This window comes from Chlamydotis macqueenii, chromosome 1 (genome assembly GCF_036417535.1).
Source record: "Chlamydotis macqueenii isolate bChlMac1 chromosome 1, bChlMac1.mat, whole genome shotgun sequence".
Taxonomy (NCBI): domain Eukaryota; kingdom Metazoa; phylum Chordata; class Aves; order Otidiformes; family Otididae; genus Chlamydotis; species Chlamydotis macqueenii.
This window is the reverse complement of record NC_141556.1, coordinates 204,051,380-204,065,397: the sequence shown is the minus strand read 5'-3', so window position 1 is coordinate 204,065,397 and position 14,018 is coordinate 204,051,380. Positions and strand designations below refer to the sequence as shown.

The 14,018-nt window shown below is 46.0% G+C and overlaps 1 protein-coding gene across 1 annotated transcript in view; it reads left to right on the top strand.

Annotated features, from left to right (window-relative positions):
- Positions 1-14,018, top strand: part of AMOTL1 (angiomotin like 1) — a 60,244-nt gene that overhangs the window by 25,748 nt on the left and 20,478 nt on the right. The window contains exons 4-6 of the mRNA XM_086739629.1: positions 711-999; positions 5,834-5,978; positions 6,819-6,908. Coding sequence (XP_086595755.1) covers positions 711-999; positions 5,834-5,978; positions 6,819-6,908 — 524 coding nt within the window. The remainder of the gene's footprint in view (positions 1-710; positions 1,000-5,833; positions 5,979-6,818; positions 6,909-14,018) is intronic.

Sequence of the window (14,018 nt, the reverse complement as noted above, 5' to 3'; positions counted from 1 at the left end):
CTTAGGTGAATTAGAGCCACCTGCCATCAGAAGCCTAGCCCACAAGCAGGTCTGCTGCCAGCTCGCTGCTTATCCTTCCCCGACACGAGCCTGGTGGGTGATGGATGCTGTTAGTCAGGGAGTGACACAATGAGGTCTCACACTGGAAGATGGCTTTCGTGGCTCGCCGTGATTGACCGGGGCTGCTCCCCCAGCAGCTCCGCAGCAGCCCTTCCCTTTGCCGCTTGCTAAAACCACTCGAGGATGCTGCTTCGCTCACATCACTTCCTTTCACCTCCCAGTTCGGCCGATCAGCCGGTCTCGCTCCAGGCAGAGAGCGGTGTTCGAAGGGTAAGTAATGCAGCCCTTGTGTTTCCTTCAAGCCCGCTGGCTTATGCTTCTCAGCGGTGGGGTTTGTGGCAAGGGGGGCCGGGAGAGACTGGCTGACTGCTGAAATATTAGCTGCGCACCTAGGCAAAAATGCCGTTTTCGAGTCAATGCTTCCTTTATCCGTTCATGCTGGATGTATACATCACTGTCAAGAGCAGGCGAGGAGACAATTTACCCGGTCCCTGCTGAGATTGTTGGTATTTAGGAGTGACTAAGGACCGGAATCACAACCGTACGGTTATAGCCCTGTTAATAAACCGTGCAGTCATTAGGTGAAAGCTCCTGCGCGCATTTCAAGGGCATGCAGCTCTTAACACTTCCCTCCGTGTGCTTCCTCGCAGCCGACAATGCCAGCCGCCCTTCCCGCCGCTACCGGCCCAGCAGCACAGCCCCATGTCCTCGCAGGCCACTGCCGCCGCCGGTCCTCTGCTCCCGGGAGCCTTGCCACCACTGCCAGCCCCCACCGCTGCCCAGCCGCCGACACCAACACCGCCAGGTCAGCAGCTGACGCCCGATGCCTTCGCCATCGTGGAGCGGGCGCAGCAGATGGTGGAGATGCTCTCTGAGGAGAACCACGTGCTGCGGCAGGAGCTGGAGGGGTACTACGAGAAGGCAGACAAGCTGCAGAAGGTATGTGGAGAGGTGGGGATGGGGCAACTGTCTTCATACTCCTGCATTTGGTTCCCCCAAACTGTTCTTTGTAGTCATGTCACTGCAATGGGGACACACCAGTGCCACCTCTAACCATTACCTCTCCATGATGGTCTCTCAGAAGTGTAATCCTGTGCCCCATGGCCTGTGGGCTCCTGTGCCTTAAGAGCAAAATGAGGCAGCTCATCTCGTATTTCTCACTTGGGAACTTTCCCCTTCCATCCTTCTGTGCTGGACACACCAGAGCTTTCCCTGGAAGTCTCCCATGGGCAGAGTCTGCTCCTGGTGCAGCTGGGTCCTGCACCATCTGCATGGGCAGTAGAGCTGCAGGTGAGGAGCGTTTGAAGAGCATGGCCACATCTGTCCTTAGTGGTCTTGCCCACCACGATACGCTTGCATGGCACTCCGCTGTCTTTGGAAGTGTAACAGCTGTTGATGGGGTTGTCTGTTATTTGGAAATGCATTAACTTTGTTGTCTCAGAGGCTTTCAGTTACTGCTCGATACGTGTGTAAAAGCTGCTGTTAGACACCCACATATCGGTTCAAAAAGCACTGTCCTTTTATCTGAAAGAGCTATTCAGTAGAGGTTTTGCTAAAAAAACCTTTTGCAAAGAGATCCTGCACCCTCTTTTCTGTATGTGGGCTGATATTTTTAGTGGAGAAGGGTGATGTCTTGTGCACCACCTGGGGTAACAGGATGAAGATTCAAATCAAAAGAAGTAGAAGTTGCTTAAAAATGAGAGCTCACTGAAGGCAATGCAGAGATGCTCCCCGAGATGTGTTGGCTTTGGGTCCTAAGTGTCCAGACCAAATGAGTTATTTAGGATCCTCCATTGTTATTTCATTTATGTCTTCCCACCACTTGTACACAAATGGGCTTCAGCTGCAGGTCTTTCCTTTTTGAATTTAGGAGCCTGAATAGGAGCTCAGTTTTTTCTGTACTGTGTGGGATCAGGGTGTTCTTGGAGACACCCTTCACAGGAGAAGAGGCAGCTCTGAAAGACCCTGTCCCAGCCTCAGCTTTGAGAAAAATCTGTGACAATCTATTCACACAGGTTAGAAAAAAAGACCTGTTGTTTTGTAAATGCTGTCTTCTTTTCAGCCTCCTCCTCTGTAACTGGATGAGTTGACTTTATTCATAGAATTTCCTAAACTTAGTTGAGAAATTTTTGCAGCAACATTCACTGTTTATGAAGATGTCTGCAAAGATTTTAACGCTGACTTCCCTGTGGCCTTCATGGGCAAAATGAAATATTCCAGCTATTAATTTTACAAAAGCTTCGTTGTTCTGTAAAAGGTATTTGAGTGCAATGCCCTAAAAATATTCTGATTTCCTCTTACACTCTTGGAAACAGCTCGCTCTCTTTATCTTGGATGCCCTGCAAGTTGATTGCATCAGACACCAACAGAAAGGTATTCAAGCACTGGCTGAAGTCTCACTTCAGTCAACAGAGCGTGGACTCGAGTCCCATTGACTTTGGGGGAATGAAAGCGGAGTATTAAAGGAAAATACATGCTGAAGTGCATTCTTTCTTCAGGAAAATGTCCTGAACCAAAGCCTTTACACACAGTATCTCTCCCATACTGTTTTTTCTGTGTTTGAACACAAGGACAGGGCAAGTCTTCCTTTGTTCCCACAGTTTCAGCTGAACATCACCTCTGAAAACGTGACTGAGTTAAATTACATACTTTGGGTGTGAAAACTCTTCACTCTTGTTGGAAGTGGAAGAGTCACAAGAAGTACTTCTTGTTTGTGTGTAACAAGTTTATTCTAGGTAGGACCACCCTCCCATCACTTTTATTTATTACAGTATAGGAGAAGAAACTAGAGAAAATCAGCTTGACATAGAGGGCTCCCTGGGCATTTGTATGAACGGATCAACCCTGAGGGCTGTCAAATTCTCGGTCGTGTCTGGATAGACTTTTTTGCAGAGAGGTACAAGGTGGTGATTACTCCCTGTGCTGTTTGATGAGTTGTTTGGTTTTCTTACCTAAAAAGAGTTGTGAGGGAAAGAGGGGTTGTACACATTTTATTTTGAGCTTTTATTTTTGCAAAAGCAAAGCATTACTTTTTTTTTTTTTTCTTTTCTTTCCCTGTTGTTTTTCGTTGGGTGGTGTTACCCTGAAGTTTAATTCCCAGGCTGGGGTGACTCTTCCCTGTGCCACATGTGTGGGTTGTTTGAGTGGGTCGGCTCTATGAGCTACCACGCAGAGAAGAGACTGAACTTTTTTCATCTCTATAGAAGAAGAGGAAGGAAATCCCAGAGCTACTGAGAAACGCCAACACAATTTATGGCTGTTCTTCTGCTCTTCTTTAATTTTGTTCAGTGCTGATAGAGGTTCTTGCTTTTCCTGCAGCAAATCTTTGCCTCTGGAGCTGGAGGAGACCTGCATGGTGGTGTGTTTTGGGAAATAATGGCAGATTACAGGGCAGAGCAGAGCCTTTGCGGTAACCAGCAGCATTGAGCAGGACTGTTGGGCTATTGAAACCACCTGCCGTGTTGGTAAATCTGCTTTGCTGTGGTAGAAGCTTTCTGGAGCAGGAGTCTTCTCCTGCGGATAGCAACTCACCTGGGAGAAGGGAGGCACAGGAACTGGTGGCTGTCAGGGCACTCAGCTGAGCACAGTGTCTAGTTGGGATCATGTAGTTAAGAATTCAAGAAAGTGCTTTAAAAATTATTTTTGCTAAGCCAAACCTTCCTTTCAAGGAGAGAGAAGTTCAATCTGCTTAAATGGTGAAGGAGAGCAATGCAAGGTAGCTTGAATATAGCCTCTAACTACTTATAGGAAGATAAAACTTCTACTAGTGGAGGTTACACTGATATAAAGAAAAAGCTATAACAGAATCAAGTAGCTGAAGCTATGCTGTTATTGGAGTAACTAATTGACATGTCATTTCGATTCTGGAAAATTCATGTGAAACGTTTTCTCAAAAAAGTTCAGACTTTTTGATGAGACTTTGTGCAAGTTTGCCTTGCCATGCATGTGAGGAAAAATAAAACCCATTGACTTTTCTTGAACCACAGTAAGATTTAGTCTGAATTTCAAAATCCAAAAATTTGGATTTATGCAGCATTCCTCCAAGCGTGCTGTCCTTTTGGTGGGAACATGCTTGGTGTCTGGCCATGCATCAGCAGGGTGGGGAAGAAGGACCTACTTTTCTGGATTTTAGGAAAAAAACGGGGCTTCCCGGAGCTCCTGCCTTAAAAAAAAAAAAAACAAAAAAGAAAATCAGAGTAATCTGACTGAGTCTGTAGTTCACCCAAGAAGGAGTGTCACAGCCGGTTCAACAGATCTTCTTGGAGCTGTGGAGAATTGTCAGCTGAGAACTAATCTACATTTGGTACCTTTTCATATCATCCATATAGGGAGTGGCTTTTATGTGTGTGAAATACCTGTGAGCTGTTAAACCACCACGGATGTGAGGCAGGTGATGTCATACCCAGCAGGGGACTAATCCAAAGCTCCTGGTGTCATGGGGCCCACACCGTGGCTTTGCACATCACCGCCTGTTTCAGCTTTTGTGCCTGAGCAAGCTGAAAGCAGAAATCAGGGAAGGTAACCAGGTTTCCCCATCACGGCTCTGCCGGGCTTTCCTTGGTCCGTGGTTTGGAGGTCCCATGTGCCCATGGGCTGTATTCAGACAGAGTGGCTCTGGTGTAATGGAAAGCGCAGGTCCAGGCTGCTGGAGCCTGGCTGCAGGTCCCTACGCAGGCAGCGAGGTGATAGTTCCAGTATCCCTGGAGCTTTTATTCTGCAAGTGCTGCAACTGGGAAATTACACCTAAAGCTTAACGAGCCCTGGAGAGAGACCTACCTCCACAGCAGGTGGAGGTACGATCGTGCTCTGGCTTCACAAATCACTAATCTGTCCCACCCGCGATTCAGGAGGCTAAAAAAGTGCCAGATTTAGAAAGGTATGTGAGAGGCTATATATATCTCTTGGTTTTCCAGCCTGTGCACATTATCAAGCTTTTCTCCACAAACACAAGAGCTAGGCATGCAGGAGCAGATTTCCACATCCGTGTTGAGCATTCCTGCAGCCATGAATTCAGCAAAGCACTTAACAAGACGTTAGCTTATTAGAAGAGCTGGATGGGATTGACTTGAACAGCAAAACTCTGCCTGGGACTATCCTCCTCTCAGTTTTTTGGGTTCGCATCTTAAGACGCAAGTTCACTGCGAAGGGCCTCCTCTGCATCCTTTGCCTGCAGTTTTCTAGATTTCAAGGAGACTAAGTTAAGAAGATTGAAAACTCAAAACAATTGGTTTGGTCTGTTATGGGTTCTTTTTGTATAGAGCAGTCTTTGGTCAAGGATGGAAAGGGGTGGACCACAACGGATTAAGACTGACATGAGGTCAGAGCTGAGCCTAAAGTATTTCTGGTAACACGCAGAGCTTAGAGCTCAGTTTTGGATCAAGGATCTGGCAGAATAATAAATCTTCCCTTCTAAACCCTTTATAGGAAAGAATTCAGTCCACACAAATACACCAGGAAGGCAACCAAGCAGTTAGGTCAAGCCCAGCGCATCCTGAGCTCATTTGGGAGCTGCCAGCAGGTGTTGTGGCATGGCAAGTGCTCAACGCGGCATTTGCAGGGGTCCAGCAATTGCTCCCCGCTGCAAGAGCCTCCAGCACCACTGAGGCTTTGTGCCATCCTGCACTGGGGAGACTGGTCATTATAGAGCTGGTGGCTGGTGTGGCACTTGGCACGGGCATTGTCCTGACACCTGCACCCCTCCGAAATGCACTGGGCAGGTGCTGGGATGAGATGCTTTCCTGTTGGGCTTAATGGGAGCTCTCTGTCCTTTCAGTTTGAAATAGAGATTCAGAGGATTTCAGAAGCTTATGAGGGCCTGGTCAAGACCACCACTAAGAGGGAGTCTCTGGACAAAGCGATGAGAAACAAACTGGAAGGAGAAATTAGGAGACTGCATGACTTCAACAGGGATCTCCGTGGTACGTTATGCTTACTTTTGTGGGTTTTTTTTTCTCCAGTTGACATGGTGTTCCACTTCTCACAGCCTCCAGAGTGGTGGGCTTTAAAGGAGTGGGTTCACACATGTTTTAGGTAAACTTCTTGAGAAATCAGAGCCTGCTCATTGGTATAAGAAAAAACTGCTGTTACCTCCCTGCTTGCAAAGAAACCCTCTGGCAAAATATGAGAGTCAGCATCAGATGGTGCCTTTGACTATGACTTTGAACTCTTATCTGTCCAGGTGCTTGATGGCATGATATGTCTTTGGGCAGTGACATGCCTTCTGCAAGCTGGCTCATGCTTTTTACAATAGTGTTGAGGGGGCTGGATGGTCTTTTTGGAGGAGGAGGGCACCTGAAGGCAGCACCTTTCCAGGGAAATCTGTCCTGTGCTGCAGAAAATTCCATTCCCAGGGCATCACCAAGGATTAGTGTCACCAGGCTGGGAGCCACCTTCCCCTAGGGCGTCTCGCTGCACCAAGGGCTGCACTCCACTGCGGAAAGGCACCCAGCCCTTTGCAAACCTGAGTAATTCAGATTGCAAATGCCTTGAGCGTTTTGGGCAGTGTGAGAGATGAACTGCCTGGACATGTCAGCCATGGATGGCAGAGGCTTTTCCCCTGGTTTCTGCAGATATGAACGACACAGCTTCATGGAGGAGGTCAAAGGCCTCATCTTTTATGTATATGTCAGTCTCCATTTTAATGTCCTTCTTCAGAGAGTCTATTTATACTGCTCTGCTGGCATGCATCTTATTTTCTTGGTTGGCCTACAATTTTATATACATATATTTATACTTAAAGTATTTCCTGTTTTTTGCAGAACGGCTAGAGACAGCCAATAGGCAGCTGGCCAGCAGAGACTTCGATGGGCACGAGGATAAGTCAACAGAGGGCCTTTATGTCACTCAGAGTGAGTACTGTGCTAATCTGATTCAAATGTGCACATATATATACACACACATATATATGCTGGAGTGGAGGTGAATAGTTTGCTATTAATTTTTATTGTCCTTATGGCTTGGTTTTACTCAGCTAATTCATCACATACCCTTATTTAAGCTGCAGACTGGATTATTTAGGCTGTGTTTATTTTTCTCTTTGAGCACCAGAACCAGGCAGTGGGAGTTAATGGTAACACAACTTATCTTATTTTTGATAAATATTTATCTGAAATTGTGATGTATTGCTTGGATCATCTCTGGAGAAGCATGCTTTTTAGAGAAGCCGGATTCTTCTCTTGGCTGGGATAAGCCCAGAGCAAACTCTGCTGACTTGTGGTCACTGATAGTGGTTGACTAACAGGAGGCAGAGCAGAGCCGGACCCTTCTTTTTGCGAAGGGTGGAAATGAGAAAGATTTTACAACGTCTACTGCTATGAAAAACATCCATTCCTGTCAAGTTTTAGGCTCCCGTAATGACTGAGCACAGTGCTGCAGCGTTCCCCTGCTGTGAGCTGATGGCTCCACATGACCAGCCAAACCAAAACTCAAGCAACTGAATGCTGCACAACAGTGCATGGGTTCTCGTGTATCCTGAGCATCTTCGGCACGCTTCGAGAAGCGCTTGACCACCTGGGAGCTGTGCAGTACCTTGTGGGCTCAAATCCCATTGAAGCTAAGTGCTGCGTACAACTGATCCTTCTGTTTTATTTATTGCACCAAGAGCTTCCTTGGAAGATGACCTGCAACTGGAAATCCTTAGGTGGAGAACTGACCACCTCTTTTAGCAGTGTGGTGTTTGATACAACTCAGTGTGCCTCACTGCCAGTCCTGCAATGCCCACCAGCTGCTCCAAATGCAGGAGAGCCTTCTCCTGGCTCCCACCAACAGTGATGATGCCAACACAGAAACTTTGCTGATAATTTGATGTTCACAAACCAAAAGAGAATTTAATGATCTTTTCTGTTACTGTGTTAGCTTTGTCGTGTTAGCAGGTGCCACAAGGGTCTGTAGATACTGCTGCGAGTCCAAGGGGAGGATCTGTTAAGAAAATAGCATTGCTATTGTTGTGTGAGTCTTGTCATCCTTGGGAAGAGTTCATACAGGGTAAGCTACACAGTGCAAATTGCAGACTGGAGTCTGCTGTCTTCTTATAGAGACAGCCTGGCAGTGTTCCTATGTACTGGTAGCTACAAGGGGGAGTTAAAACCCCAGGATGGACTCAATTTGAGTCATTTTCCAGTAGATAAACATGCTGTGTGCTTCTACTGATAAATATCCAGCAATAAAACTTTGCACTGTGCTCTCAGCATATTACTGCTGTCAATTCACAGCTTATGAACAAATATAGCTTTTTGGATCCTATCACATAAGATGGGCTGGGTGCTTGGAGTGTCTCCTGGCTAGGCCAGAGAGCTAAATGTTACCAATGCGATGCAGAGTGCTTCCAGGAATAGAAAAATGGGCACATGTAAAGCAAGTCCTCTTCAGTCGTGTTCTTTGGGCAGCTGGAACATATGCAGTAGTGACCTTGATATCAGGGTGTCAGCTTAAAACACCCCTCTGAGAACCCATAAAGGGTTTTTTTTGGAAATCCTTTGTCAGTGACTGCATTTGTACGCTGACGTGTTTGTGTCTAACCCAGGGGCAGACAGAGCATGGCTGGAGTTCTACCCCACTGCCAGCCTGGGGGTTTTGCAAGCACAGTCTGTATCCTCCTCATGTTTTTTGATGGGATGCTCAGGCAGAAAACTGAGGGGAGAAGGGGAGCAACTCGTTTTAGCTGCCATGTATACAGTTGTCTACGGAGACTGAAATAGTCATTTTTAGAAGAGGAAAAAATGGTGTCTACATGCGCTCCCATCAGCTGCTGCAATTTTGTCGTGAAACTTGTATTTGTTTTTTTTCGTGAGATTGTTAGCTTATTAATTCAGATTAGTAAATGCAAATCTTTCTTAGTTTTCATTAGGAAAGCAAAAGCAGATTTCTAGTCCTTCCGTTTATGGAAAGCAGCCTGAAAACATGACTCTTAATATCTCCAACCCAAGTTATGTAAAAAGGCTCCAACATCAGCAGATTCCTAGAAGTTATCATTTTTAAGCCAGTCTCATGATGAGATGAAGAAGGAAAGATAAAACTCATGAGATTTTTTTAGCACTCATCCTTGGTAATACTGCAAATGCAGAATTAATACTGTGGTAAAACTTCAATAATAGGAAAAACTTCCTGAAAAAGAAGTCTGGCAAGGCAGGGCATGCAAGGATCATTTCTCAGTTCCTTGCAGTGCTCTCCATTAGCAGTGCAACAGTGCAGAGCAGTCGTGTGCTCTGAGATGCAGACCAGAAGTGACAAAAACTCTTATTCTTTGTAATAATAAAAGGCAAAGCCAGGCTGCATGCCTCAAAGTATTAAGGACTAGGCATTTGTGCCTGAGAAAAATGCTACTGTTGTATCGAGGGTAGGAGGGAACTCACAGCCTGTTAGTTTCATGATATTTATGTGATGTTTTGTCAGTGAAAAGGTTCTTTTAAGAAAAGACATGAAGCAGCAACCAATGAAAGCATATGGGCCCATACAGCAAGAGAAGAGGCAGGCAGGAGGAGGCTGAGAGATGCTGTGCAAAGGGAGAGGCAGGAAGACTGAGGATGGTTTCACAGAAACGTAGAATCATAGAATCATTGTGGTTGGGAAGGACCTTTAAGATCACCGAGTCCAACCGTCAACGCAACACCACCATGCTTACTAAACCATGTCCTGAAGTGCCACGTCTACATATTTTTTGAACACCTCCAGGGATGGTGACTCCACCACTTCCCTGGACAGCCTGTTCCAATGCTTGACCACTCTTTCAGTAAAGAAATTTTTCCTAATATCCAATCTAAACCTCCCCTGCTGCAACTTGAGGCCATTTGCTCTCATCCTATTGCTAGTTACTTGGGAGAAGAGACCACCACCCGCCTCCCTGCAAGTTCCTTTCAGGTAGCTGTAGGGAGCAATAAGGTCTGCTCTCAGCCTCCTCTTCTCCAGACTAAACAATCCCAGTTTCTTCAGCCACTCCTCATAAGACTTGTGCTCCAGACCCTTCACCAGCTTTCAAGGGCGTAGGGCAAAGAGAAAGTTTATGATACAGCATATCACAGGAAAAAAAATTGTTTTGGTGGAGTCTGAGAATTTTGAGTGTTTTTCTGGGATTTCTGAACTTCCAGACACTCTGTCAGAGCAGGAGTTCTTCCAAGGGGCTGTTTTTTCAGGTGTTTGAGACAGATCAAGGTCTGTGCCCCAGCCGTGTGGCTCTGCACCCATTGCTGGGGATCTGTAGACAGTTTTGGCAGTGTGTTGGTAGAGCTTTGTTGCTTTGTGTGACCGTGCAGTGGATGTGCCACGTGTGACTTGTGCATGTATCTCTGTCCCAGATATCCCAGGCAAAGAAAGATTCCCATCGAATGAATCCAGGCAAAGAAAATGCTCCCAGTAAATGTTTTTGAGGGTGGAATTTTGCCATTCGGTATTAAGACAGGAAATAATTAGAGCAGAGGCAGAAGTTTCAGGGGTGAGTGAAAGAGAGCTCCTCGCCCTCTCATTTCACAGCCATGAGCTGCATGTGGGGAGTTGGGGAGCTGCTGCCCTCCTGCACCCAGAGCCAAGGGCATCTGTGCAGGGAGCAGCATCATGGAAGAAAGTGTTGCATAGAAAAATGTTCTACATGACTTCCTCCTGCCCTCCAAAGGGAAAGGAAGGGGGAAATATGATTTCAGTTTTCAACTTGTGAAGGTCAAATTCTCCCCTGACTTGTACTTCGTGACATGCACACATGGAAGTGTCCTAACTGTGAATCAGACCGTGCTTAAGCTGCCTGCGATACTTTGTAGAGTAAGGAAAGCCATCACGAGTTTCAGTGGAGATTCGGTGACTTCCTCTGACAACAGAGCATCGAACGTTTCTGCATCCCTGCTTGGATCAGTGAGCACAGTAACCATGTACAGAACCATTTATTAAGTACATTACAGTTTATCATAATTATTAATGCCAGAGCAGAATCCCTGTTAATCACCACATGAGAAAATGGACTCAGGGAATCAAGCATGGCCTCCTGCATTTTCTCAGCCTTTTCTTGGTGCTGGTGTGGTCCAAACTCCAGAGAGCTCTTGGAAATGTGCCATTTGTGAGCAAAACTGCAAGAGGAGAAGTTTGCAGTGAGCTGTGTTAGCGTTTGGCTGGGATGCAGAGTTAATGTAGCTGCTCCTCATGAAGTGCACAGAGTGGATCTGTGCTGTCTGTAATGTGGTGTTTAGTTACGAGTGGCTTTGAGGGCAGACATTCAACTGATAAAGGTAAATGGTACATTAGAAACATATTTATTGTGTTTCTTTCAAGACTAATCAGATCAAAACTTTAAGTGTGAGGTCTGTGTGAAAAGCTGGGAGTCACATCTGAGCGTAGTGAAGGGATTGCAGGAATTGAGTGTATTTTTCTGTCCGGTGTTTCTGCTTCAAAGCAAGGTCAAGACTGTCTGCTCTTAGTGTACCTTCCCAGCTTGACAAGTCAAGAAGCCTGTTTGTGAAGGACTGAAGCAGGCTCTTTGCTTTATCTCTTCTTTCTTCTGCCCAACCAGAGTATAAGTGTAATGTCCTCAGTGTGTTGAGGTACAGTAGTCAGGGGCAGTGGGCGGAAAGCTGTGAGATTACAACTGTAAACTGCAACAGAGAAACCTTTTGGGAACTGTTCAGTAATGGGATGTGGCAGTGACCCACCAGAAAATAGAAATAATTATTAGATGGAATCTGCTTGGTAAAAAACATGTGCCTAGGCAGAAAGTCCATGCAGAGTTAGCACAGTAAAATAGAATTTTTAGACTTTAAGGATACCTTGTATGTACTTGAAGAGAATTTAAGGTATCTTCAACAAAGTCCTTCTTTACTGAAATTTAATTAATTTAATGGAATATAGGAAGGTACTTATAAAATGTACCTCCAGCACTTTGCAGGGAGAAGCTGATGTGGAGAAATGTTGAGAGCTCTAAAGTAAATTTTTATTGCCAGTTTTCTAGTAGGTTCAGCGGTTATTTTGTGTGCAGCATAATCTTGTCCTCTTTGGCGGGGAGTAGAAAAAGTAATGCAGCATGGCAAGCTGAATGCTTTGAGTTCCCTCGATAAAACTTGAAAGTGAAGGTCCCAAGTCCTGTTTTGCTGCGTGCTGTCTTCATGTGTAATATGAAACGTGGGTTTCAAATCTGGAGCAGAGCAAATGTGGTCCTAGCATGAGATGATGGAGTGCTACAGGGTTGAAGTAGCATTCATCTTCCAGCTTCCTCACCCTCTAATGAAATCAGCTGCTTGATAATTTCCCCAGATGTACAGTTTTGTACAATAGGTATTAATGTTCCTTCTGGTCAATCTGATTGAAGTAAGTGTATTTGCATTGAAGGAAGAGGTCTGCGTATCCAATATAATATTCCTTGCTGATGTGGGAAGATTAAGGCCATGTTATACTGAGACAGCTTGTGGTGGCAGTCGGTGGCACGGTGTGTGCAGCGCTTGCTGGGCCTTGCTCGTGGGCTTTGCAGAGGCCAGTGTGCCAGTGTTGCTCCCAGAGTTCCTTTTTGTGAGGTGGTGAATTCCTCCTTGTAGGATAAATGGGAAGATGGCTGGGTGGGTTTGGGCTTACCTCATCTACTTGTGCCTTGTTCCACATGGCTCAGCTTGTATGCATCTCACCTCGCTGCAGGCACCTACCGGTAGTGTGTAGGTTAAACCTGTTCTCATCCCACATGTAGTTAGGGAAGAATAAGGCCCTTCTGGGGGTAGTTCAGGTCTGAAATGGGCTGGTTTTGGCCATGTGAAGTTTCCTGGCCCTCCTGGACGGGGGAGGTGGATGGTGGGGCTTCCATCTTGGGTGGGATGGGCTAGATATCAGGGGCAGATTTTCCATGTTTCGTTGGTTTTGGAGGAACTTTTCACTTCAGTTAAAAAATAATGAATTCTGTAATGCTGTATCTAAAAGATAAAAAAAGAAAACAACATTTAATTGATGCCAAATTAATTTTTGGAGGAAATTTTCCTTCCTGGAGGCTTTGCAAGTGCTCTATTTTTGTTGTCATTCAGAATGAAGGCCAGATTTTGAAATCTCAGATTTCACTGAATGAAGCCTCCATCCCCTGCTCTCTCCAATCATTTACTGTTTACAATCTGATGTTGAGGATCCAGTGATTGGCACGCAATGCTCGTGTTCCCTGAAATGGCTTCTCAGCACTGTCAGGGCAGAGGTGGATGGAGCCAGGCATTTTCCCAGGCAGGTTGCCAGCGAAGTCAATGGTAGGCCTGCAATTTGTTGCTGAAGAAAAAGATGTGAGCAAAGCTGACTGAACTGTTTGGTTTTTTTTTTTAACATCATTGTAAATCTTATTCGAAAAAGGGATGATTTTACGGAACAGAGGTTGCCTACAGGTTTTAGTCTAGCTCCTGATGTGTTGAGGTGCTTACCAGAAGGGGAGCACTGATCGCTGGACCCTTAGATCATGCAGGACTGGAAGGTCACCCAGGGCCCCTGCAGGTTTTAAATGCCTCCCTTGGCCTCCTTTTCTCTGCATGGCCAGAGAAAGCCTGTTCAGATGCCTCCTATCTTATTCTTCCTCGTTGCTTTCCCCTCTTTCTATTTTCAGGCTGCTCAGCACAGATCTATGTTTATTATTTGGCTTCTTCACATATTCTGTATCTCGTGATCTCCATCCTTGCAAATAAAATGGAGGAGGCACAGCACAGCCCACATCCACAGGGCTGAGGTTTCTTGCTCATTAGAGAAAGGCAGCAGCATCCAAGCTGGCAGCTGTAAACGGTCCTTGATGTAGGCTGTTCTCAGGCAGGGCCTGGATGTTGTATGGAAAAGGAGTAGCTGGTGCAAGCCAAAATTTTGCTGGGGAACATGCTAATAGTTCAGCAGAATGGACAATTATGAGCAACACTCAGGGCCACAAGCTCTGCTAGTGCAGGCACAGCCTAAGCTGCCCCTCATCCTGCTGTCATTCACGTAAGGCTGGGCACTGAGGGGCTGAGCCTTGGCAGTAGAAACTCCTTGCCTGCTGTGTC